Source organism: Ammospiza caudacuta, chromosome 5 (assembly GCF_027887145.1).
Source record: "Ammospiza caudacuta isolate bAmmCau1 chromosome 5, bAmmCau1.pri, whole genome shotgun sequence".
NCBI classification, from domain to species: domain Eukaryota; kingdom Metazoa; phylum Chordata; class Aves; order Passeriformes; family Passerellidae; genus Ammospiza; species Ammospiza caudacuta.
This window is the reverse complement of record NC_080597.1, coordinates 27964194-27989087: the sequence shown is the minus strand read 5'-3', so window position 1 is coordinate 27989087 and position 24894 is coordinate 27964194. Positions and strand designations below refer to the sequence as shown.

The window sequence follows — 24894 nt, the reverse complement described above, 5'->3', positions numbered from 1 at the left end:
CTTGTTGAAGGTTAAATTGTTTATGTGTACAGTGCAGTCTTACGTGTATGTAGGCATGGGATCATCTCTTGAGTATGGCTTAGTGGGTGTGTACCTTGCCATGTGGTTTGGTCTGCCTTAGGTGCCTGACTCCTCTACCTTCTGCTTCTGAGCTGAAGGCTCCCTGTCCCACTCTTGCTGACCCTACTGGTCCTCTGTCCCAGTGACACTTTCCCCTTGTTTCACTGACTGTACTGACAGCTGGGAAATTGAGACTGGGGCATCTCTGCAGACTGCTCACTCCTCTGAAGAGATAACACCGAGGAGAGCTGCATTTGGACCTGCACTTGTTGTGCAGACAGACAAGCACGTTAAGCTGCCATGGGGTGCAGCAGCTGCAGGCACTGTGTGTGTTTGTGAGCCTGGTGAGTCCCTGTCTTGTGACTGAGCACAGCATTGCTCATGTGTGTTCACAGCTACCCATGTGTGCCTGTGTGCCAGGTGTGCGTTGTGGGCAGACTTGGACAGACTTGAAGTTAAGAAAGCTTTGCCCAGCATGTGCAGTAAAATGTAGATGAGTTGTACTAGTTAAAATTGCATGCCAGGTCACATTCTTAACTCTGATTGTTTTGGGAGTGCTACTGGAGAGCTTAAAAATGCTCTGTTGGGACCTTTTCATGTCTCATAGCTAAGTAAACTAGATGCTACCCCAGAGAGCAAAAGCAATTTAAGAAGTAATAAATGTGAAAGCATTTGATTTTTCTTGGATTGCTATCACTGATTTCAGCTGTGCCAATGACTCTCTTACTGTGTAGTGTAGTGCTATTTTGTCCTACCTACCTGCTCCTTTTCCTCCCTTTTGCCATTTCAGCTGGTGATGCCATCCCACTGGATGTTGAAAACACCTTGGATTAATTATTTATCATATATATCTAACACAATAAAAAGAGCTGGTCCCAGTTGGCAATTTGTAGGCGTTGTTATAATTAAAATGGTCTAAAATAAACATTGAACCATTTTGTCCTGTGTTTCTGTATTCCTTGTAAGTCTAGGACACATTGTCAAAAACATTAAGCTGCTGCTTTCACTAATACAGAGCTCTTGCTTGTGTCCTAATAAATGCAGAAAGTTCAGGCTCTGATTTATCTACGGCATGGCACTTCTGTATTGGCCTTTTTGGATCCAGAATAAAGATAATTTAATGGAGGAACTCTTGAAGAAATAAGAATTTGAGGGGAATGGGAAATGTTTTTGTGGTATTTTAACCAAGTTCAGTATGGTGGATATTTAAATCAATGTGACTGTGGAGTAGGTTTTAAGGAAGAACATTGTCTTGTCTCGTAGCTCTCCAGGAGAACCTTGCAGCCACGTTGTGTGTGTTTTTTTGGTGTGTGTCTTATACAGCAGAAGGAGGCTTAGCTGTTAAGACTCTTTCATGGGATAGCTTTGTGTATCATTCTTTGTTCACTCAGCAGTTTAGAAATTAAATACTTTCAGCCTTGGATGAGATGATCTATTTTAAAACCACAGATTGTTTTTGCAGATGGGAGAGAACAGCTTCCGAGTCCTGCTGTTTGGGGTTCTTTTCCTTTTGGCACTGGGGTAGGTCTTGATCAGAGCAGGCAGACACCTCCTCCTTTACTAGATTCTGTTGGAATATTCAGATGTACTATGGAACTAAAGGACCATGCCTGAACCTTTCTTCCCTCCTCTTACACCACTTTTGTTGCATCAGAAGTGAGGTTTTCATATTTTTTTCATAAGCAATTTATGTTTGTTTATGTAGAAATAGCTCCTCCTCAGTGGTAACATTTTCCATGCCTTTATGCAAGCCAAAAATGAAGTTTTTTGTTTTCACTTTTGCCACATCCTGTCTGTTTTCTGTTTTGAGTTTATTTTCAGCAGAAGAAGCTGCCATGTTGATGTTGGAGACAGGAGGTCTCTGTTTCCAAAAGATACAGGACTGGCAATCTGCTCCTGATGGAGAATTAGTGTGCTGGTTTTTCTGTGGATGCAGGCTGTGTGGACACATCCCTGCTACTTTACATCTGTGTGGTGTCATTAAGAGAACTGGTCCCCATGCCATTTGGAGCTTCTTCTCTATCAAGAGTCTTTGTAACAGTGTTCTGCATCCCTGGATTTTTGTCAGGATAGTTATCTTGATAGAAACAGCACAGGCTTTGTTTTGTTTTCTTTTCCTTTCCTTGCATTGAGAGTCCCCCCAATACTCCTGAAGTGTTTTCAGAAGATGTGTTAGGTAAGTGTAAGAGGTTTGATGTTTAAGCTAATGCCCTGGCAGCACAAGGCCTTGTCTTGCTCTAACATACATAACTTGTGATGACATCTGGGCAGGAGCAGGTGACAGCTTGTAGGGGATGGGAGTGTGATCCTTGCCTTCCCTGTTGGGAGGTGGTTGTGTATAGACCTCAGTACTGCCAGAAACTCCTGTAACCCATGTAGAAGAATCATACTAGCTCTGGTCCAAGTTTCTTGTGGCCATCCTGGAATACACCTAACCTGTGTCCAAAAGTCCTGTGTGTTTATGTAGATGTACTTTTATGTGTGCTTGTTTCCAGTTTCCAAAGTTTGGTGCTTTTCAGGTCTCTGTTGTGGTCCTGTTATGTTGCAGGTTACCTCTGGGGGGAGCAAGGTAGTCACTTGGAGGTCGGGAAAGCTCCAAGAGTGAAATCTAGAAGTGTTGAAATATTTTCCTTTGATATGTTTAGGAAAGCTCTCCAGAGAGGGAGAATAAGTGTGCAAGGAACTTTACTCTTCCTTGAACTGAAAGCAATGATGAAACAGGTGGGAAGAGAAAACAGGATATGACAGAAGAGTAAGAAATGCTTCAAAATTTAATTTGCATTAGATTGGTTTGTATTGCATTGGTAATTTGGGTTTCCAAATGCCCCTAATTTGACATATGGTAATGTCAAATGCTTTCCTCGTGGTTTGGTACCTTGCAGTGCTGGGAACTGTATGGACAGAGAACAAAAAGATGGTTGTTCCAGGGAGCTTAAAATGCACAAGAAACAACAGAGAAATACAGCCAGCTGGGAGGAGCACCAGGAAAGAGATCACAGCCAGGAGGTGATGGAGGTGAATAGGGAATAGCTGTATGGCTGTTGGAAAGTACCTTTTTACCCAGGCATGAGAGTAAGCAGGAAAGTGTGTTGTGGTGCTGGCTTGGGCTGTGATGGAGGTAGATGTCTAAGAAATAAATGTCAAAACACATTCACAGTGTAAGAGGGAAGCTGCTGATACCAAGGCACTGGATCTACCTTATCAAGGCAGTATTTTTGCTGTGACATGTTCCCAGGCAGTACCTTTTCTGGGCTTTTGTGGGCTTGTGTCCTGTTGCACAGTGGAAGAGACATCTCAGAAGCAAGGCCTGTTGGGACGAGTTGCCACAGCCAACCCTCACAATGCTCTTTTTAAAAAGGCAGAAGAGGAGCTAGCAGACTGAGCTGGTGGCAGTGAATGAGCTGAAATCCACTTTCCTGATTAAGGCTCCAGTCATCTGTGCTCTTACCTGTTTCTTAAGTATAGACTGGAATTGCTCTTACAGCTTCAGCTTCTTGCATACAGTAGAATTTCATAACAACAGCTTTGTGCACTACTTATACCTGTCACTGTAGCTGTGTTGTGTGGGACTTGAGGAGATTAGAAGGGATAATTTGGAAGGCTTATGTTAATTTTGTGGATTTTGGAGTACAGCAGTTCCTTCATGTTTCACTAGCAAGGAGAATGAGCTGCAAACTGATGCATAGAACCAATAAAAGGTGTCAAGGAAATAAAATGCTGTCCTCAGGGGCAGCCCTGAATGCTCATGGGTAAGGTGGTTTGGGTAGCAGATGTAAGCCCTGTTTGTAAGAGAGTTCGTGTATTTTCTTTCAAAACACAGTGGTGGAAAAAGTTATTTCAATGACTGTGTGAATTGAAGGAGATTAGGTGAAGAATGATGTTCAATCCTGTAATTAATGGCTGTTGATGTATAATCACAAGGGGGCAGTGTTAAGATTGCATACACAACTTCAATTTATGACTGACCTTGCTTATGAATACATAACCCTTGTCATGACAAAATGCTTGTTGGTTACTTTTTGCTGTTTTTACTTATTTTTAAGTGAGTGCAGAGACACAGAAGAATTCCCTTTCAGATCCTCAGTTCTCTTGATGTTACTGCTGCTGCATTTGGGTCTCAGCTGCTGATCTGGTTTGATTAGCTGGAGTGTGCAGGTCCAGGCCCTGTTTTTCCTGGCACCTATGGTCTGCTGTACAGCTCCTCTCCCCCATGAACTTTTGGAAGGGCTTAGCAGCTTCCTGTCTTGCATAGCTCCCAAAGTGCACTGGGATGTGCAGGACTGCAGCTGGCTGGACTTTATTTAGGGTTGCGTTAACCACAGGTGCATCTGCTCTGATTTCATTTTAGATGTGCCCTTATTGAGCTTTGTGGAAGCACTCTCAGCACTGTGCATATTCAATTGCTTCAGAAGTTACTTGGGTAGAAATTAATTTCTTTTAAAAGCAATAAAAGCCTTGCTAACTTGTGACATCTCCACCCAACCTCCATCTCTCCAAATATTTAGATATAGTACAGATGATGAAATATGTGTGTGTGTGTGTGTGTGTATGCTTAGAAAGCTCAAAACTTAAATTACATTTTCTGTACTGATCAGGACTGGAGAGGAGTTATCCTACTGTACATGCAGTTATGGAAAGCTGTAACTCAGAGCAGGGATCTGTTGGAAAGAACAAAGAAAAGCCAGGTTTGACAATTATTTTGTAAATTAAAGCACAGCACTTGTGCAGCTCCACCTATAGTAAGACATGCTTAAACAAATCTGAGTGTTTCCCAGAACATTTCTTTTCCCCCATGGAAGAAAGCAGAAAGGAGATGGAGTGTGACATAAGGTAACATCAGACTGCTGCACACTGGTGATACGAGTGTGTGTTTTGGAAAAGCCTGTGCTAAAGGGGCCATTTTTATGCCTTAGTGTGCATGTGGAAAGGACTTGCTACTGGCACTCTGCTTTTACTGGGTACCTGTTCCCTAGTTTGTGCTGTGGCTTCAGGTGGAACAGGGCTGGGGCAGTTCCTCTGTGAACATGTATTCTCTTTTGTGTTCTGTAACAACTTGTCAGTAGATGACAGATGTGCCCTTCCCTGCTGCAGCTGTAAACTCCGGCGATGGATCATTGGCCTTTCCAAAGCCCTTTCCATCCACTGATCATAAAGGCCTGTGTAGGAGCAATGACTTGAGCTTTTATAGAAGTGCTCTTGTGAAAAATATTAGGAGGTTATCAGAAGGAGGCAATATTATGCTGTTCCCTTTGATAGGGGGATCAGAAGCAGCTCTTCTAATGGACAGAACCAATGGCTGCCTGCTTGTGATCTTGGTTTAAGTGGATTATCTTCCTACAGTCCAGAGGTCACACCAGAGCCTGCTTATGACCAAATTGAAAATAATAGCTACTTTAGATCTTAGACCTTCAAGAATTTGTTCCATTGAAAGAAAATAGCTTTTTAGCCAGGAAATGGCCAAGGGTCATGCTGCTTTGAAATCTTGCATATTCTTGTGTTCTGTATGTGATTTTATGTGTCAGCTGGCTTTTAAAAGCCAATCAGGTTAAATTCACATCATGTAGAAAACAATGCAAAGTTAGTAACATTAATAACAGGCTGGCTAAATGTACTATGCCATACAAATTTTGGTAAAAGCATGACTTTCATGCTGTTCACACTGTCAAAATGAGAAGAGCTTTCAGTTCATATCCTTCAATGAGAATGCTTTGGGCTGAATGTGATTTTCAGCATGGCTGTAGGAGAGGTGGGTATTGCTTGCTGGAGGAATTAGGATATTCTTCCCTCTGTCCCCTTCCTGCACAGGGACACTGTGGCACATGTTCTTGTTGCTGCTTGGCAGGCTAACCATGACAGTAGGACACAGCAGAATAGCCTGTACTCTTATGGAAAATAGAGATGTTAACTTAAGTGTGCCTGTCATCTTCCAATAGGAATGGTTTAGGCACCTCCTTCTGATCTTTTTACAAGGGTGTGTAGTGATACGACTAAGGGAAATGGCTTTAAACTGTGAGTAGGTTAAATTAGATGTTAGGAAGAAATTCTTTGCTGTGAGAGAGGTGAGACAGTGGCACAGGTTGCCCCCAGGAGTTAGGGATGCTCCATCCTTTGAAGTGTTCAGGGACAGGTTTGTTGGAGTCTGAGCAACCTGGTCTAGTGGAAGGAGTCCCTGGCCCATAGCACAGGGCTTGGAACTAGATGGTCCTTAAGGTCTTTTCCAACCCAAACCATTCTATAATTCTGTGATCTCTGGTGAATGCTGTATTCATCTTATATGTTTTTATTGCAGAAGGGGGGTGATGATGACAGTGGCCAGATTTCATGATCTCTGGGGGGCTGTCAGAGGTTTCTGAGTGCCACATGATCTGTTATATCACAAGGGGTGGCAGTGGCAGACACACCCAGGTCCTGTTCACAAAGCATGTGAGCAGCCTGGTGTAAGGCATGTGAGAGATGCAAAGTTCTGTTACATTCCTGACTCCTTTCAGCTGCGTTCAATTGCTTTGTGGTTCTCTTCCCTGACAGGTCTTGGCCCGTGGGCAGCTCTTTAGCAATCCCAACTGGAACCTCACACCAAAAGGCACCATGATTATGATGACTGATGTCACTGCAGTCCCCAGACTGGGGTCGACTGCCACCACTCCAGCTGTGGCTCCTAACTTCTCCTGGATGCCAGAGGATGGCAGCCCCACGGCTGTGGAGCAGCCAATATTCCTCATGACCACTGCTGCTCAGGCTATCTCAGGTTTCTTTGTATGGACAGCTTTGCTCATCACCTGCCATCAGGTAAAACCCTGGCACTTGTACTTCTCATCCTTTCCTTTTCCCCACATGAAGAACAGACCATTTCCACAGTGTGAATGAAGAGGAAGCACACTCTTTAAAACTAGCAGGTGTAAAACGTTTCACCATCTCTTGAAGGTTTGCAGAATGGTGTGTTATCTTTGGTCATCCTTTCACAGGTCTTTAGCTGAATATTGCCATTTGTTATTGTGTCAGCTGTTAGCTAAAAGATCCTAGTCACCTGTTGTTTGACATTCCTCCTTTGATCTCCTGTGCCAGTGGATTCCACAGGCTGAACTCTGCTGCAGAAAGGAGTAGCAGGAAATGTTTCATTTTAATTTTTTCCTCCTCCCCTCTCTCTGGGGCAGGTGTCCTGGGAGCCTGAGTAAGTCAAACCCTGCATCCTGTTCTCTGCCTCTCTTTCATGCAGTTGTCATGTGAACTGAAAAATACAGTGGGGAAACACAAGCCCTGTTATTTATCAACCCATGTTTTGTACCTGTTGGATTGTAGATTCCAGAGTGATGACTAGAATGTAGAAAAGTACAGCCTATTGGTGGAGTACAGGAGCTAGTGAAGGTAAAAAATGGATTAGTCACAGATGAATAAGAGTAACACCTGCAGTTTCACCAGCTTGGGTAACAATTACAAGTGCCATGGATCCTCCTGTCAAATTGATCACCTGCTGAGGGTAGGAAGAAATTTTCCTGTGCAGCATCACATTGCACAGTTAGGCATTAATGGCCTCTGAAGATACCCATGGAGGTCAGTGCCAGAGAGACACTGCTGATTGGAACACGCTGTTGTCCTCTTACACAGCAGCAGTTCCTGTGCTCTCCCAGGCACACGGATCACTGGGCTCTTCTGACATCCCAAGGGCAAAGCTTGGAGTCATCTGAACTCTGGTGTCAGCTGTCTCTGTGCTGGGTGAGATGTGTCACTGGGATTGTCGCAAGGCAAAAATATCTCTAAGGTTTGTTAGCTTACTTTCAACCTGTTCTCCTCAGGAAATGAGTGTTTTGTGAGCTCCTCACGGGTCAAGAAGAGGAATCAGAAGTGCTTTTGAGCATTTCATAGGGAAAGGAAACAGAAGTATTTTTGAGCCCTTCAGTCAGTTTTGACCAGGGAGGAACAAGCAACAGACAGCTGGGGAGGCACAAGCCCCTCTCCCTTACAGTGCAAAGATGAGAGTGTATTTTTTTTAGTCTCTGGAGAATCCTCATAGCACCCCAAAATGCAGGGTGAAGCTTCAAACAAATGCTTGTACCTCTTCAGGCAGCAGAATCAGTCAGTGGTGAGGCACATATGTAGTCAGCTGGCTGTTACTAATTCCAGCAGCTGGGACAGCAGCTTAGTGAGAATTGCTTTACAGAGGCCTTGCCTCTCCTGACTCCGTGGTCAAGAGAGTGTACCCACAAATGGTGCTGAAGCTCTGCCTGTGTTATTAGGGCATTGCAGGGGTTGTGCTCATCTTCAGGGTGTGCTTGTGGTCAGTACCTTTTTGGGGAGGTGGGTATTCTGTAAAAAAGCATCTTGGGTGTGGGATTTAGTGATGGCTAAGGAACTGTGAGTGGTGGGAGCGGGAAGGGTGGGGGATGCTGTGCTCCCCCCAGCCAGTGACTTAGAGGGATTGGCGTGTGTGCAGTCAGACAGAGCAAACTGTGTGGTTCCTTTGAGCACACTGCATGAGCTCAGTGCTCCCTTGATGGCTGACCCTTTGTGGCTGTGCTGTCACCCATGTGCAGGGTAACACCTTTTGAGCAGATGGGCTGTGGCTTATCAGCTTTGGGATATGCTGTAAAGGGCTCTCTTAGGTTGTTTCAGGTGAAAGTCTCAAAAGCATCCAAAACAGCCAAAAGAGAGAGTGTTCACAAGTGTGTTTTTCAGAGAAAAGCAGCCTGCAGTGTGATGAATCTTAGGTACTTAAAAGAGGATAGCAGGCATGTAGAGCTAATGACTGGAAAAAAGGTTTGAACAAAAAGAATATGGGCAAGGTTATGTAAAAATAACCCAATTCCTTTTAAGAAACTAGATTAGAAATGCCTCCATTTTCTCTTCCCTCTCCTTCCCCCGTCTGCAAACTAAGGGTTGCTATATCAATGCCATACGATAACCGGGATTTATCTTTTCTTTTATGTTCATCACCTTGAGGCTGCTGGAGGCAATCGAGAGGTGATTTAGTGAGTTTGTTTTTCCTGGCCCAGTTGGCTCTCCAGTTCTGCTTGCTTCTCTGTGCTCCATGTACCCTGATCCCGCTCTCCCCTGTGTCCATCTCCAGATCTACATGCACCTGCGCTGCTACAGCTGCCCAAACGAGCAGCGCTACATCGTTCGCATCCTCTTCATCGTGCCCATTTATGCCTTTGACTCCTGGCTCAGCCTCCTGTTCTTCACCAATGACCAGTACTATGTTTACTTCGGCACAGTGCGGGACTGCTATGAAGGTAAGGAGGGCTCACACAGAAAATGGGGGGGTAGGAGGTCTCTGGTCTGGGAGAACTTTATTTCTGGTTGAAAACAACATTTCAGGAGAGAGCATTGCTGTCACCTACTGAATGGTGTGCTTAACTGGATGACCGTGGCTTGCTTAGTGACTGAAAATCATAGAATGGTAGGATGGTTTGTCTCAGGGTGCACCTTTGAAGATCATCTAGTGCAGCACCCTTGCCGTGGTCTGGGACACCTTTCACTTGATCAGGTTGCTCAAAGCCCTGTGCAACTTGATCCTCTCCCTCACTGGTCTCTGGGCATGAGCCTTCCCTCCAGGGTTCTGTTGAGACTAAGTTTATGGTTTTCTGGGGTCCTTTGCTTCAGGAAGGTAAAAGCTTTTGGTGAAACCAAAACATCTGATGGTATCTGGGTGTTAGAAAGTGACATATTGCTTAGCTCCTGCCTCTTTTAACAGCACTTAGCAGCCAGACACTGCTTTGTCCTGTGTTCCTGGTGCAGCTTGTTAGCAGTGTATTCTTCTGGTCCCATCCTGGGGCCACTTGTGTGCTTGCACAGGGTAGCACAGTGGCCATGTGCTGGGGCTGGTAAAGTGTAAAGTGCTTTGGAGTCCTGTAGAAGAGAGGGTGCCATGTTCAGGATGAGCACCTGCTTGGTTTTGGTTATCTGCTGCAGTGATGTAATACCACTAGCACTGTATGTGAGGGAAATGGTTACTTTCCTGTAAATGCTATTGTAACTTCCCTCCTGGTCTCATCCTGTAAGAAGCCTCTACCCACTCAGCAGAAGATACTGCACTCTAGCAGTGACTTTTTGAGGACAATTTCTCACCATACCCTCATTAAATTCTAAATCATTGGTGCAGTTGTTTTGGTGAGGTCTGCAATGCAGAGAGTTGCCCCTGGCCACGTGAACAAGTTAAAGCTGAAGAGACCAGCAGGCCTTCCTTCATGTGCACAACAATGCTATGGGTTCAGCAGCAGATGGCAAATGCACACACATGATGCAAGAAAGCATCTTTGTTTGGGGTCTGGGTTTTTTCTTTCCCCGCCCTGTGTGTATGAGTCCAGCAGGAAGCCTGCTGCTCTCCTAGCAACAGCCACTGTCCCTCTGCCTCTCTTGCCCTGGGAGTTTGCAAGCATTTGAACATCTGCTCAGGAGGCTGCCGCTGCTCCAGGGTTCACCTTGGCCGGTTGGCCTGTGTGAGAAAACTACAAGTAGAGGTGAAGACACCTTTGGAAAGCAGGTTCTCTCCCTCACTTTTTTTCTGCGGATTGCTTCAAAACAGCCTTTTTGTGTCTTGCCACCCCCCTTCTTTATATTTTAGAAAGGTTTTACATTGCAAAGTGGGCTATTAGAGAATGGAGGAAGAAGACCCTACTAGTACATTTTGAAAGCTGTCTTAAGCCATTTCTGGACTGTATTTTGTAGTGTGTGTTAGGAGGAGCTTGTTCTGGTTTTACTCTTTCACTGCTTCTTCAGAAACACTGATACAAGTAGGGTTTGTTTTGGTTTTTTTATGTTGATATCATGAATACCATCTGATGGATGTGGATGGGAAAGGGAGAATAGTTCTTTGCTGGTGTGATGACCCTTGCTAGTTAGCACTTTTTTTGGGAATGAAGGGGCAGATATTTCTCCCTCTTGTTTTGTTTTGTTTTCTTCCTCTGATGTCATCTTTTCCCTAGTGCTTGGGGAATGGGCAGCTGGTATTGTAATGACCAAATCAGAGGGCAGGGGTCACTGGAGGACAATAGGAAAAGCTTAGCTTTTCTTCCTCTGGGTGCTGGGTGCTGTCAGCTAAGTTGCAGGAAAATTGAAGGCAAAAGGGGTTACCACAGTTATTTAAATAATTTTTCCGTGGTTGGTGTTTTCTGTCCTAATTAAAGCTTTGGAAAAATTATTACTGTGTGAATTTTGTTCAATAATAAGGATTACAGATAGAATAACAATATCCCAATTACATACATAGAAGCATGTGTACCACTGGCTTTTATGTGCCATAGCAGTCTTGCCAGCTAGACACATCTACAAGCCATAAGTAAATGTTTTGAGACTGTAAGTGTTTTGGGGACCATGGAGTATCTCTTCGCCAGAGCATAGTTTAGATGCTTATAGAAGAATTTGTCTGACTTTGGAAGATCATTCATGTGTAAAAATTGATCTCAGGTCTAATAACTGGCTGGTCGGGGAGGTCAGCTTCTCAGTGTTGTACATTATTAAGTTTCTGTTCTTATTTTAAAGTTCCTTGAGACTGCTGTTTGTATCCCAGTTATTTGGGGCAAAAATCAGGATTTGTGTGTTGTCATTCCAGGGAGTGTCCAGACACAGGTGACCAGAGAATATAATGTTGCAAGGAGGGTCGTCTGGTCTGTCATTTTGCCCCAGGGCTGTCTGTGTCAAATGCAGAAGTACAGTCCTTGCCCTAAAAAATCTGACAACTTCGAGGGTCCAACAGCAATTACAGCAAGTCAAGAGAGTGGCAGACAGGGTGTATACAGGCTCACTTCATGCACATTTAAGTGAGTTTGGATCCCATGAAAAGGAGATACATCTGTAGTTCTGGGGAACTGAAATGGGGCAGAGTGTTAGTGGTCAGTCTGTTTGTCATCTGTAACAGGTTTCTGGGGAAGGCAGAAAAGAGGTGGTCTAAGGAGAATTTTATTCAGCACACAAGAAATTTTATCTTTTTGAGAAAATGAAGAACAGGGCCTGTTTTGCAAAAGTCCCCACAAGACACGGAAACAGAGTTTTGCTGATTGTTATAAACTCTTTGTTTCTCCAACTCTTATGTCTATAGCCTGGTTACCTGGCAGAGACAAACTGTGTTCATCAGCTAAAAGGTTAAATACAGAAGCTAACATGTGGCTGATGGATCAGAGATACCTTTTCCAAATTATTTAGTACCAGTGTAATGTCCTGGAATAATGCACAGGAATCCTGTGAAGAATGGCATCTTACAGATGCCAAATAAAACAGAGACTGACCGCAGTTTTAAATGGTTCTGTGACCCTTTTGGCATGAGTCATAGAACTGGCCTGGGACCTTGCCCAAACTCTCATTCAGATAGTCTTGTGAATGCTGAGGTAGGATGATAAATGCAGTGAAAATCTGGAATGCTTTGAAGAGAAAGGTGCTGCATAAGCAGTCCCTGCTAATGTTTGGTCTCTTGCCTGTGCTTTTGGTCCTTGCACCTGTTTTGAAGTTGGTTGTCATTTTACTGTGATTGATATCTTTGCAGCCTTTGTAATATACAACTTTCTCAGCCTCTGCTATGAGTATTTGGGAGGGGAGAGCTCCATCATGTCTGAGATCAGAGGGAAACCAATTGAGTGAGTATTTATTGTGCTTACAGCATGACGCTGTCCTCCTTCTGTGCCCATCTACTATTTCTCTATCCTCTCCTGAAAAACTGTGTCAGGTGGCAAATGTCTGCTGGAACTGGGCAGTGTGGATGATGATGATTTACCTTGCTCTGAGACAGATCAGGCTGATCACATTCTCTTAGGCAAGCTGGACTGATTCACAATTTTTCTGGACACCTGCCTGTCCTTTGTTTATTTTCTTACTCCCTTCTCTTCCTTTAAATCTTTTCTGTCTTCAGTTGATTGTGTGTGTCTCCTCTAGGATCTATATTTCTCCCCATTCTATTCAGTAACAGGAAAAAAAATTGCAGTGTATAGTCAGGATGTTGTTTTAGACACGTCTCTAGAAGACAGTATGGCCATAACTGCAGTCATTGTTGGAGAAAGCACCAGTCCTGCAACTTGGCTGCAGAGGGGTGGATAAAGAGGGTAGGAATCTTGCCCTCTTGCCCAAATCTTGCTTGTGAACTCTGTCATCTTGTGTTGTTTCTTTCAGGTCCAGCTGTGTGTACGGGACTTGCTGCCTGTGGGGAAAGACATATTCAATTGGATTCCTGAGATTCTGCAAACAGGTATGGGCTGGGACATTCTGCAGAAATTAAGGCTGTGGGGGTGGCAATGGTGCCTTTTGCTGCTGAATTTGTGAGATCTTTGATCGGGGCTCTAATTGCATTTTGAGGCCTGAAGACTGCTGAAAAGAGGAGATGTTTCAGGGTTGGTTTGGTGTTAAGAATTATTTAAATATGTTAAGAATGATTTTAACATTTTCTACTCAACCCCACATCAGGAAGGCCTTAGTTTAAGACACAAGTTATCTCCTGGAACTGATGTTAATCCTAGGAAGAAACTCTCTTAATTTCTGGATTACAGAGGTCCCAGCTCCAAGAAATTGATGTCTGTGTTGTGTTGCAGACACCCCACAGTTGTGTAACAGCCTCCTGAATTCCCAGTGCTGCTCTTGTGGGTTGGAGTTGAGGAGGGGTGGAGGTTGAGCATGACACATTGGTTTGTAGGAGGAACCAAGTATTGCTCACCATGTGTGTCTGTCTGTGCTGAACTGGGTATGTCGAGGGCAGGTCAGTGGGGGAGGCCTAAACCTCTATACAGCCCTTGTCTGCTCATTGCAGGTCAGTCACCTCTGGCTGACATGAAACAGCAGGTGAATTTCAAGGCTTTGCTGACCTGCTGAAATGAACACAGTAGGAGGCAGTGTGAAGCAGGTATGGTTTTTTGAAAGGGCTCAGGTCATTGTAATTTCAGTCAGCAGGTCTAGATATCTGCCCTGGCTTCTCCTGAACAACATGGCCCATCTTCTGTGTTTTAGCAATATGCAGGAACATCAAAAGTACAGTGCAGCCTCATGGTCTGCACAAGTGCCCATTTTCAAAGGACTGCAGCTTTTGCTTATGTGCTCTATTTGTCCCTGCCCCATGTTTTGTCCTTACAGCTTTTCTGTTTTCTTGCTTCTTAATTTCTTTTCTAGTCTGAACACAGTATGTTCCTTCAGCTGTTTCTCACGTGTTTCATCTGGACACCCTTTGCTTGATTCACTGCATTACCTGTTCTTATTGCTCCTAATGTTAATTTTTACCTTTTAAATATATTGTAAGCAGATGAAGCACCCATGAAAGTGAATGAATGCTGGTGAAATAATTTCCCTTTGACTTCTTGCTTCTCGTGTCCCACAGCCTCTTGCAGTCACTACCTGGGTTGCACATGTCTGTGTTTGGAAAGTTTGTTCACAACAGTGAAGACTAGAAGCACACCTTGGAGTGTGGGGAAGGTGTGGTTTTTCTGCTGGCCTCCCCAAATCCCAGCTCTTTTGGTAACTCTGTCTTTGGTAGATACTTTGCTTTCCTTTTGCTGGTAGCTGGCAGCAATTTTTCTACTCATGCCTGCCCTTTGCTAACTGCTAAGTCTGCTGTGGAGGCTGTGAGGGAGGTATATTGAAAAGAGATGCTTAAATACTTCAATCCTTCTTGGCTTGAACTTAAGTATTGTCTTGGTGAGAAATTATTGATGCCAAGGTTTACTTCTAGACTTTCAGGATTTGTGGGGAAGACCTTTCAAGGTAGATTCCTAGGAAGGCTGGTATGAAAGGGCAGCAGAACAAATGTCAGTCCTGACCCCTGCGGTATCCACCATGGTGATGATCTGGAAGAGAAATGTGCTGAAAGGAACACCTTACCCTTTTTAGCCCTGTTCTCAGTATCTCCAGCACTTCTTTTGCCTCCCATCACTACCTGCCCATTTTCTGCTCTTTCTGGTCCCTTTCATCCTGAAGGAATCTGTGTGTTATAAATTTTTTTTCTTACCACCTTCACACTGTCCCCTCTCAGTTTTTCTCAGGCAGGTGCCTGTTGTGGGTCAGTCAGCCTGCCTGTGTTGCCTGTGGACCTCCAGCTGTGAGGTGGTGTGCTGGTGTCTGTGGTGTGAAATACAAAAAGCTTGTTTCCTTAAAGATGTCTTGATCAAGATTCTTTGCTGGGCCTCTGTCTGGTGACCCTCACACATGGGTCACACACCATCCATGTGCTTCCCATATGCTGTAGCATCTTTTAGGGAAGCAGCTAAAAATAGTACGTGGTGATTTGGATTGCAGGGAAATGGTTAAAATGTCCCCAGATCAGAAGGAGAGGAAGCTCAGAGGATGGAGTTGTTTACCAATTAACTTGACCTTTTCCAGTTCACATATTTAAAGTGACTCACTAACTGGCATGTGCTGGGGTTTTTAATCTCCTTGAAGTCTTATGACCACTAACAAATTGCTTCGTATCCAAAGCAATTATTACTGTTTGGTTTTACCTTCTTTCCATACATAGCCCTCCCCACATGCACACAGGTCAGCACCTACCCAGGCTCTTGTAGCCTCCTTCAGGGAGACACAGGTCACATCTCTTCAGGGAGACATTTTTAGGGCCATAAGTCTTTCCTTTTTTTAGGACTTTGAAGCTCAACATCTGCAGAAAGTTGAGGAATGCGGTGGCTTTGAGAGAACACTCAGTCCCAATAGGAGCAGTAGTTTATATGGGCAGAACGGATAGAGCTGGTCCCAAGTGCCATGGAATCTTTGGGGAGATTCAGTAAAGGTCATGTGGATGAGAACAGAATACCTCTTGTGTGTGGCAACACACATTGCTGTGTTTACAAAACGCCTGAATATTGTGGCAGTTGTCAAAAGTTTCTCCTCAAATAGCGGGGTTCCCCTCTGATCCAGGGGACTTTCTTGCCTAACTTTGTGACATCTATGGACTGGAGTTTGCTTTCCTTCCCCAGTATGTCTCTTTTAAACTTACTGTGTCTGTGCCATAGCACAGTGTGAGATTTTTTGCTTTTTGTACTGTTACAATGCATAAATGTGCTGCAGCACAGCCTGTGAAAAGCAGCCCTGGAAGAGTGGGGCTGACAGCTTCTAGGAACAACTACAGAGAGGTTTTTCTTCCTGTTCTGGACAAGTAGATAGCACACGTACATCTTCTGAAACTCCTTCATCTCCTCTTGGGTGCTGCAGTCCTCAAACACAATCAATAAGCAAGTGGCAGGGTCAGACATCTTGTTGGGGCTGCATTGCGCTGCCTTGCTGAGTGGTCCCAGTGGATACTCATTTGTGATGCTGTTGGCAGCTTGTCCTCTTGCACCACCTGCCTTCTCATTGCTCCCCTCTCATTCCTGTAGGCTACCCTGCAGTTCTGTGTGGTGAAGCCCCTCATGGCCATCAGCACAGTCATCCTTCAGGCCTTTGGCAAGTACCAGGATGGTGACTTTGAGTAAGTTTATTTATTTAGCATGCAAGATTTGGCTGCCCTTTCTCTGCCTGGCTCTGCTTATTGTCTCTGTGTGTGCTGGGAAAAGATGGGAGTACATGGGTTGACGTGCATGAGAAAAGAAGACAGAGGTAACCCTCTTTTAGCTTCATGTTTCTTCTACCTTGGTTTGGGGGTGGAAATGGGACAGGGAGGCAGGAAGGAAATGGACTCTTGGAACTTTCCATTCACAGTGGCAAGGAGAAAACATGCTGAAGTTTCAGGCATTCATATATATCTTCTCTTTTCAGTGTAACCAGTGGCTACCTCTATGTGACGATCATCTACAACATCTCTGTCAGCCTGGCACTGTATGCCCTCTTCCTTTTCTACTTCGCCACACGTGAGCTGCTCAGTCCCTACAGCCCAGTCCTCAAGTTCTTCATGGTGAAATCTGTCATCTTCCTGTCCTTCTGGCAAGGTGAGCTGTTTTTCCCTTCCCTTGGTAGGCATAAAGAGCTCTCTGCAGGGGCTCAGACACGAGAGTTGATAGAGCAGATGTTGATTAATAGACAAAATGTCTTCTTGTATTCCATTTGGTTTATAGTCATTCATTGCTTTTCTCTGGGAAAGCTGTTTTGCACGGTTTAATTTTTGTTTATATGCTCCTGAATCCTTATTATCCCTGTGTGTGTGCACAAGAACTTGTATTTGGCAAAATCAGCTGATAGGGTGAAAAGTTCTCTGCATTCCTGAAACAATCATAAAGCACAAGCTGCCAACATTTTATCTGCATGCTGACATTTTATTGATTAAAGTGACACATCTAAAAAGTTTTAGTGCTTTTTTTAGTGCTCTAAAAATAAAATTTTAATGGTTTGTCTGTGGTGTATGTGAAGGAGCAAGCTGGTTGGGTGCAGTGTGTACTGCCACAGAGCCACTGCTGGGAGAAGGACACTCAGAATTCATACACATGAAGCAGAGGCACAATCAGAAAGTTGAAATTCCACCTAAGCTTAGTGCTTCTGACTAATTGGCTCTAAGCATTTCCCTGTTCAGTGCCCTACTTAGGTTTACTGAGTTGCACTTCAAAGACTAATTGAGTAGGAACTTAGGTGGAATTCAGGCTGTTGGAGTATAGCCCATCCTCCCTGTTTACAGACAAACTAATAAGCTGTCTGGTTTATCATCTTAAGGCATCTGGTCACACACTTTGTCTTCTCTGAAATTCTTCAGCCACTAAGCTGTGGACAGGGAGAAACCTCTTTTTTACAGTGGTGTGTCAAAAACACTAATATGCTTAAATGAAAAGTCCTGTTACTTCAGTTTTTGTTCTAGCTAGTGCAAGTGCTGATGTTGAAAAATGTGGAATAGGTCAAAATTTTCTTAAGAAACTATGTTCTTTGGTGTTTGATCTTTGTATGCTTTCAAGTCTAATCAACAAGAAAAGAGGTTTAATCTGTGGAACAGGAGCTGAGAAACAAGCTCCAAGTGATGTCCAGGTGTTAGAAAGACAAATTACTTGACAGTAGAACTGCCTTGTTAAGGTTTAGGGATCAACGTTTTTCAGTGACCTCAGGGGAGGTTAACAAAGCTTGGGAAGAGGGATGTACCACTGATAGTGGACATGAAGAATGCAGAATTTACAAGCCACAAAGACATTTGGCAGAACCCCCAAGGTAAGGAAGAAACGGATAAAGACATCTCAGCAACTGTGCTGAATCAGCTCCAACAGAGTAAAAGGTGATTCTGGCAGGGGGAGATCATGGCCACTGACCCAGGAAGCCAGCAGCTCGAAAGGAGAGACACACTGAGCATGCAGACTAATTAGCATGAGCAGGGAGAGGCCCATTAACCAATAGAAGACAGAATACTAATTAAAAAGAGAATTAGGTAATTTTTAGCCAAGGAACATGAGTGGCTTTGTTTAGTAAAATGTATAAATAGCAAAAAGCTTTGGTAGTCATCATGCTGGCTTTGTGGATTTGCCAGCCAGCACCCCTTTCTGTGCAGAACTAAATAAGTAAATAAGCCAAATACCTTGCCTCTTTGTGTGGATTGGCCTCTTGCACACTGTGTGAAAGAACCTTTTTTGGGACAACACTGAGATCACAGGATTGCTTACAGAAATATCTGACTCCTCTTACCCTTTTGGTCTTAATCAAGTCCTACAGCAGTTAGTTCCACAGTTTATGTGTCAGGTGAGGATAGAAGAGGATCAGTGTTTGAACATTCTTTGCCTAAATGTATTTGTCTCATTTTTTTCTTCCTTTCTCTGTTGTATAAGTGACCAGAGGTGTGTGTTTGTAGCCCACTGTGTTTGTAGCTCCTGTGGTGGGTGGGTTTGTGTCTAGGACATACAGCACAAACAGCTATTTCCATTCTTTGCAGTTACTGTGAGACCATGTTTTCTGCACATTTACATTAACTTGTTACTTTGTTTAGGGATGCTCTTGGCCATCTTGGAAAAGTGTGGTGCCATCCCCAAAATCCACTCTGCTAATGTGTCTGTGGGGGAAGGCACAGTAGCTGCTGGCTATCAAGACTTCATCATTTGTGTGGAGATGTTCTTTGCAGCCATTGCCCTGCGCCACGCCTTCACATACAAGGTGTATGTGGACAAGAGGATTGATGCCCAAGGTAGGAAGCATGCCAGTGCATATGGCTTGTCTCTTTGGTAGTGAGACTGGGTGGAGGCTGGTCCCTCAGGCAGCCAGCACACTGATATGACTCCCAATCTGATAGCTTGGAAAACACCACATCCCCTCCTGTGTGGTGTCTGAACAGATTTATTGTGCAACAGCTCTCCAGGGCAGAAACCTTGACTGAATTGCACTGTTCCCTTTTCAGTTCCCCAGTATGCCACCCACGACAACTTGTTGCAGACCTGAGGGCTGTAAGATGTTGCATTGTTTCGGTAGAATGGGTTTGTCCTTCTTCCTGTCTCCCCAAAGGGGAACTCCATTGCTCCAGATTGTGTAACAGACTGAAGGCAGGAGGGACAGGGCCTACAACAGGCTCTGTTTTGAATCTGGCTTGGGAAGATGAGGCTGTGCTTTGGCAATATGTTTGTTATGGAGGAGGAGGATCTTCCTGTAATGACTTTGTGAGGGCTGGGCTGGTATAAAGAAAATTCTTATTTTGGGGAAGATGGATATTATCTCTGGGAAAAGGGGGTTTTGTGACTAGTCTGTGCAGTGTTTTCCAAATAAAAGGCATCCTTCCTTCTGGAGGAGATCTGTGCTGAGGTGCTGGAACACAGCAGCCCTTGGGCAGTGTCTGTGTAGGTGACCCCTCCATCCCAGCCAGCCCCAGAGGTTTTGGAAGAACAGTGGTTGCAGTGGGGGGAGATGAGATCTATGGGTGATGTAAGGGTATACTACAGGTCAGTCCAGTGGGGAATGTTTCTGCAGTGGGCCTTGTTCAGTTCTTGTTATTTCCTCTTTCTCTGTCTCTGTCTTTCTCTCCTATTCCTTTTATCTCTCCCTTGCTTTGGCCACTGGTCCCTGATGCAGCTGTTCCATCATATGGGCCATACGGTAGGTACAGCATGCTTTGTGTGTTTGTCTCTGTTGGTTTTTAGCTGGGATGCTGTTCTGTCCTGATTCCCAGCCTGCCTACAACCTGCCCTGCCCCTTGTTCCCCTTTCCTTGCAAGTCTGTGACTCCAGTGCCTCACACAGCTGCTTTAGGGTTGTCTGGATTACAAGTAGTAAAACAGCAGCGTGGGCATTAACGCAGAGTTTTAGAGCATTTTTGTCAGAGCTCTGGGAATTTCTCTCTGAAGAATTGTGCAGGCTCTCAAAGGAGCTGCTCTCACCCCAGCCTCCCTTCACTTTATAATTGCCACAGATGATCAGCATACTTGGGTTCTCTAGGGAGCTCCTCCCCAGAACTGAGCAGAGCCAGAAGCCCACACTGGAAATGGAACCTAGAAGCCGTGAGACATGGCAGCTCCTAGGAGACACTGCTTCCTTCTGTGCTTAGCACTGTGGTGGTACATTCTCCATCTGCTGCATTCTTCATGGTATCATCATGACACATGGGGTAGTTCTGCCTCTAGTACTGCCCGTTTCTCTCTTTTCCTTACTTTGTGCTGCTTTTTACTCATATGATCTCTTTCCCATGGGCCCTTTGATACCACCTAGCAGTCTTAATTTGCAGTGAGTGGAATGGCAAATGCCATTTCTCCTATATTTTTTAGAATTTGCTTAGCTTTTGTCTTCTGGAAGTGTTTAGAGGAGCACCTCCTACCTGACTGTGTTCATTGCACGATCAGGCCAGCACCGATAGTGCATAGTGGAGGTTGTCACTGTGGGTGTGTCCCGTTCTCATGGTGTGTCCCCCATTTGGTGCTGTGGTGGATTCACTTGACTCGTGGTGTCTGGGTTTAGGAGCCCCACTGGTGAAACTCAACGCTACTTGTGTGGCATTTCCTCAGCAGCTGCTTAAGGAAATCTGTAACACACCTTTTGCGGTATCTAGGACTGCATGTTCCCTGTTCTCCTTACCTTCATATTAAGGGTGTGGGGAAGGCAGCAGCGTTCTTTACTTGTGCCTTCCTGTCTTATCCAAACAGGTCGCTGTGCTCCCATGAAGAGCATCTCCAGCAGCCTCAAGGAGACCATGAATCCCCATGACATTGTCCAAGACGCGATCCACAACTTCTCTCCAGCCTACCAGCAGTACACGCAGCAGTCGACGCTGGAGCACGGTCCCCCTTGGCGCAATGGCAGCCACGTCATCTCGCGCTCCCACAGCTGCTCCGGCGCCCGTGACAACGAGAAGACCCTCTTGCTGAGCTCCGATGATGAATTCTAGGGGGGAAACTGCCAGCACAGGCTGCCACTTTTCTTTTTTTTTGTTCTTTTTTAATAATTTATTAATGGAGAAATACACAAGTCATATCACTTCCTAGAGAGTAAAGATTGCAGAAGTGGGCACTGCCCATTAGCTTTTGTGGGTACGGACACAATGAGCAATGCGGAGCTTCCAGAATGGCCAGGACTCCATTCTTGAGCCCATTCCTATGGCAGCAATCAAATTGAATTGATTCAAGCAAAGCTCCAGGGTTTGGGGCTCTGGCTTCCCACACCTGCCCAGCTTGGTGCAGAGTGTGACTGACCAGAGCCTGGAGTTGTAGCCAAAAATGTTTTTGGTTTTTTTCTAACAGGACAACCTGACTGCTTTCTATTTCTTTTCCTGAATTGTTGATGTAGGCACAGTTTTCTCCCCAGCTCGCTGGTACTAACATCTCTGTGATCCTTGGGAAGTAGGATGGGGATGCAGCCATAAATGTTCCTGAGGACCACGCCAGAGACTGGTCTTTCTAAATAGCCATTGCCCTGAGTGCTAAGTAAGGAACATCTGTCCCCACCCTTCTGAGCACCTGGTTATGAGTCCTGGAGTCACTTGAGGGAGTGAAGGGGAAAAGGACAGGGCTTTCTGTGTGTTCCTTGGCTCCCTGCATCCCAAGTTGCTATAAAAGCTTGTTAAAGCTCAGAGGGGATGGAATTATATTTTCACAAGGGTGGAGTTTTTTAATCACAGGTGTCTAAGCTTCCCATCTCCCTGGCGTTCCTGTGGCAGGAAGCTTCCCTGCAGCATCTTTCTCCTGCTAACAAGACTGAGGACTGGCTATGATAGATGGTGGAAGGTTGTAGAGCTCTGGCCCCTTCACCCCTCTTTGGGAAGGGAAGATATGTAAACACAAAACCAGTTTTTCTTCTTGTTTCCTGTCCCCCAGCATCACATCTGCCCCTGTTAGAGGTAGGTGCCAGAGCAGGTCCTGGTCTCTCACGGGTAGCTCTCCCCATGCTCATCATCACTGACTTCCCCTGAGCCACACAGGTTTCACCCTTAGGCTGGAATATTCAGGAAGGAATGTTGCACACTCCTTTGTTTTTTTATCTCTGTAGCTGTTCTGGGGCAGACTGGAGCAGACTTGAAACCTGACATGACCTGGCTGGTCAAATTCGTCTCTTTTATTTTCTCAGGCAGCAATTGCTGCTGCTGCTGCTGCTGCTGCTGCACATTTCACAGGCTCTGCTGCACCTGCAGTGCTATCAAGGGTGGAGCCAGCATCCATGGAAGTGGAGAAGCTTCCCCTTGCTTCTGCTGGGTTTTGGATGAACCCATGAGTACTTAGTGGAGCCAAAACAAAAGTGATCCCTCTGTAGATCTGTCCAGGGACCAGGAAATGCCTCTTGCTTGCTTAAAATTATCTAGGAGAAAAGTAGGCAGCACACTCAAGTGCTACAGCTCAGATGCTCCTACCTGCAAGCAGGAAGCAGAATTGAGATTGGAGCAACCTGCTGTGTTCAGCTGTAGTTTCTCTGTTCCTCTCCTGCTTTATGCCTCCCCTGCTGAGGGCAGACCTGTGTGATTCTGGATTGCTCCTTGCTGTCCTGCTAGGAGAACTGGAATGTGGTTTGCTGCCTGGAGTTTACCTTTCCATTTGTTTCTTAATCCATCTGCTTGTTCATTGAGTGTCTCAGAAGCCACAGTGAGTGAAGAGCATCTCATTTATTCAGCACCTCTGCCCAAGCTGGGTAAAAGGGCTTGAAGAGAGGCAGGTTTGCTCCCTGCTGTGAGGATGAGATAGGGAAAAGCTTAAGGATAGTGCCTCCTCCTGTACTGATGTTTCTGAGGGATGGTGTAGCAGGTGAGATCAACAGAACTGTTAAAGGAGCTGGAGGCAGGGTCAGTGGATCTAGCAGCTTCTCTGCCGCTGGATTTCCTCATTCACACACATCCTGCAATGCCATGCTGTTGGTTACTAATTTTCCTAAATTTGTGACTGCTTAATTAGACATGCAATCACACTCTGCCAGGCTTTGTGTGGGCTTGGTGTAAAATTTCATCATGCATAAGGCGCCTGGAAAGCAAGGCGGAAAGTTGAGCAGATTTTGTTTCTGTTTTCTATGGCTTTGATTAATATTCCTTTAATGTGAGATACTCATGTTACTCTCTCAGGAAAGTGGGGCATGGGACATGTTCCCATCCTCCTCTTTCTTTGCATTTGCAGGCCTTGATGATGTCCTAGTATCACTTGGTGACTGCCCCCAGTCTTTGTTGCATTTGGCTGGCTGAAATCTGTGTGATTTCCCCATTGAGCATGAAAGTGGTCCAGGCTTAGAGAAGCACATCTTAGAACTTCATTTGAAATGTCTCCTGCATACATATATATATATGTGTATATATATATATGCACTGTGCAGAGGGTCTGGATATTCTCAAAGCATCCTGTGTGTAATGGTTTCAAGTATAACTTTTGCACCAGCTGCCTTTGGAGGAGCCTGGTGAGCTAGTACCCAATGAGCCAGCTGCCCTACTTTATAATTTTATATATATATATATATAATGTTTTTCAACACCACACAAAATCATCCAGCACTGAGCTTCCTGCTCTTCCTCATGACCAGCAAGTGCCAGAGTAAGCACTGGCTCTGAAGCTACTTTGTATTGGAGGAACAAATATGAGATCCAGAGCTTGAGACCAAGAAGGCCAAGGCATCCATGGTCTCGTTGGTCTGCTCATGATAGCCCAGGACCCAGGAAATGTGCCAGTTCCAGGAGTAGACCCTTGGAGCTGCTCTCCCTCACCTGCTTCCGCTCTCCTTCCTTCCTTTTTTGTTTACTATGTAACATACCCATGGGATTTGTTTATTATTTTTCCATATAGAGTAGTTCTTTGTATATAAATGACTGAAAAAAGTATGATAAATAAGACAGAGTCACCTAGTTTTGTACCTATTGTGTTTAACTGATGTGAGCTCAGCGACAAGCCGCTCTCTATTTTGGTCTTTGTGACGTTATACTCCGCAGAAATGAGCAAATATGATGACAAATAAAAAATATAGAGATAATATAGATTGTACTTAAGCTGCCTCTGTGTGGTGCTGTCTTGTGTGACTTTGCTGAGTTTTTCCTCCTCACAGGGACTGAGGCTTGGTGGATAAGGATCTCTTGTCCTCTTCTCAGAAAAAAAGCTCTAGGTGTCTGTGTAGGACCTCATGGAGAACCATCACTGCAGCACCCTGGGCTGAGACACCACTGCTGGCCCAAGGCAGGAGTGAAACCCATGAGTCAAAAACCTGGAGTAGAGATGAATCCTTCCTTAGGTGCTCACTGTGAAACATTGATGGGAGGGAGGGGGCCCCAGCAAACAATGGCTTTGGGATTTTCTTCCATGAGCAGTGTTTGGGGCTTGGACCATTTGCAGTGGCAGAGGGAATGGGAATGTCAAACCCCCCCAAACCATCCCGAGTGCTGCAGCCTGCTGGGGACCTGGCCCACCTGGGAATTTGGAACAGGCTCACCACTTCCAGCTCAGCTCTGAGGAAGGATGGCTTTTCCACACAGGGAGGAGGTCTGGCTTCATCTCCTGATAAGGTGCCTTCCACCTGTGGGCAGCTCACTGCTTTTTTCCTTGCTGTTCACAAGGTAAGGTGATAAGGTCACTTAACAGGGAAGTTTTTGGGCACAGATGCCCTG

General features: G+C 45.0%; 1 protein-coding gene across 5 annotated transcripts in view; it reads left to right on the top strand.

Annotated features, from left to right (window-relative positions):
- The window catches only part of TMEM184B (transmembrane protein 184B), a 30264-nt gene extending 5987 nt beyond the window's left edge, over positions 1 to 24277 (top strand). For 2 of the 5 annotated variants that reach the window (XM_058804493.1, XM_058804494.1), the window contains exons 2-10: positions 6586 to 6846; positions 9122 to 9287; positions 12533 to 12623; positions 13153 to 13228; positions 16332 to 16423; positions 16711 to 16880; positions 18845 to 19039; positions 19915 to 19938; positions 20978 to 24277. In XM_058804493.1, the coding sequence (XP_058660476.1) occupies positions 6646 to 6846; positions 9122 to 9287; positions 12533 to 12623; positions 13153 to 13228; positions 16332 to 16423; positions 16711 to 16880; positions 18845 to 19039; positions 19915 to 19938; positions 20978 to 21219 (1257 nt within the window). In that variant the 5' untranslated portion in view covers positions 6586 to 6645 and the 3' untranslated portion in view covers positions 21220 to 24277. Of the gene's footprint in view, positions 1 to 6571; positions 6847 to 8994; positions 9288 to 12532; positions 12624 to 13152; positions 13229 to 16331; positions 16424 to 16710; positions 16881 to 18844; positions 19040 to 19914; positions 19939 to 20977 lie in introns of those variants that run through there. The other 3 variants (XM_058804495.1, XM_058804497.1, XM_058804496.1) reach the window with 3 other exon arrangements.
- The last annotated feature ends 617 nt before the right edge of the window (positions 24278 to 24894 follow it).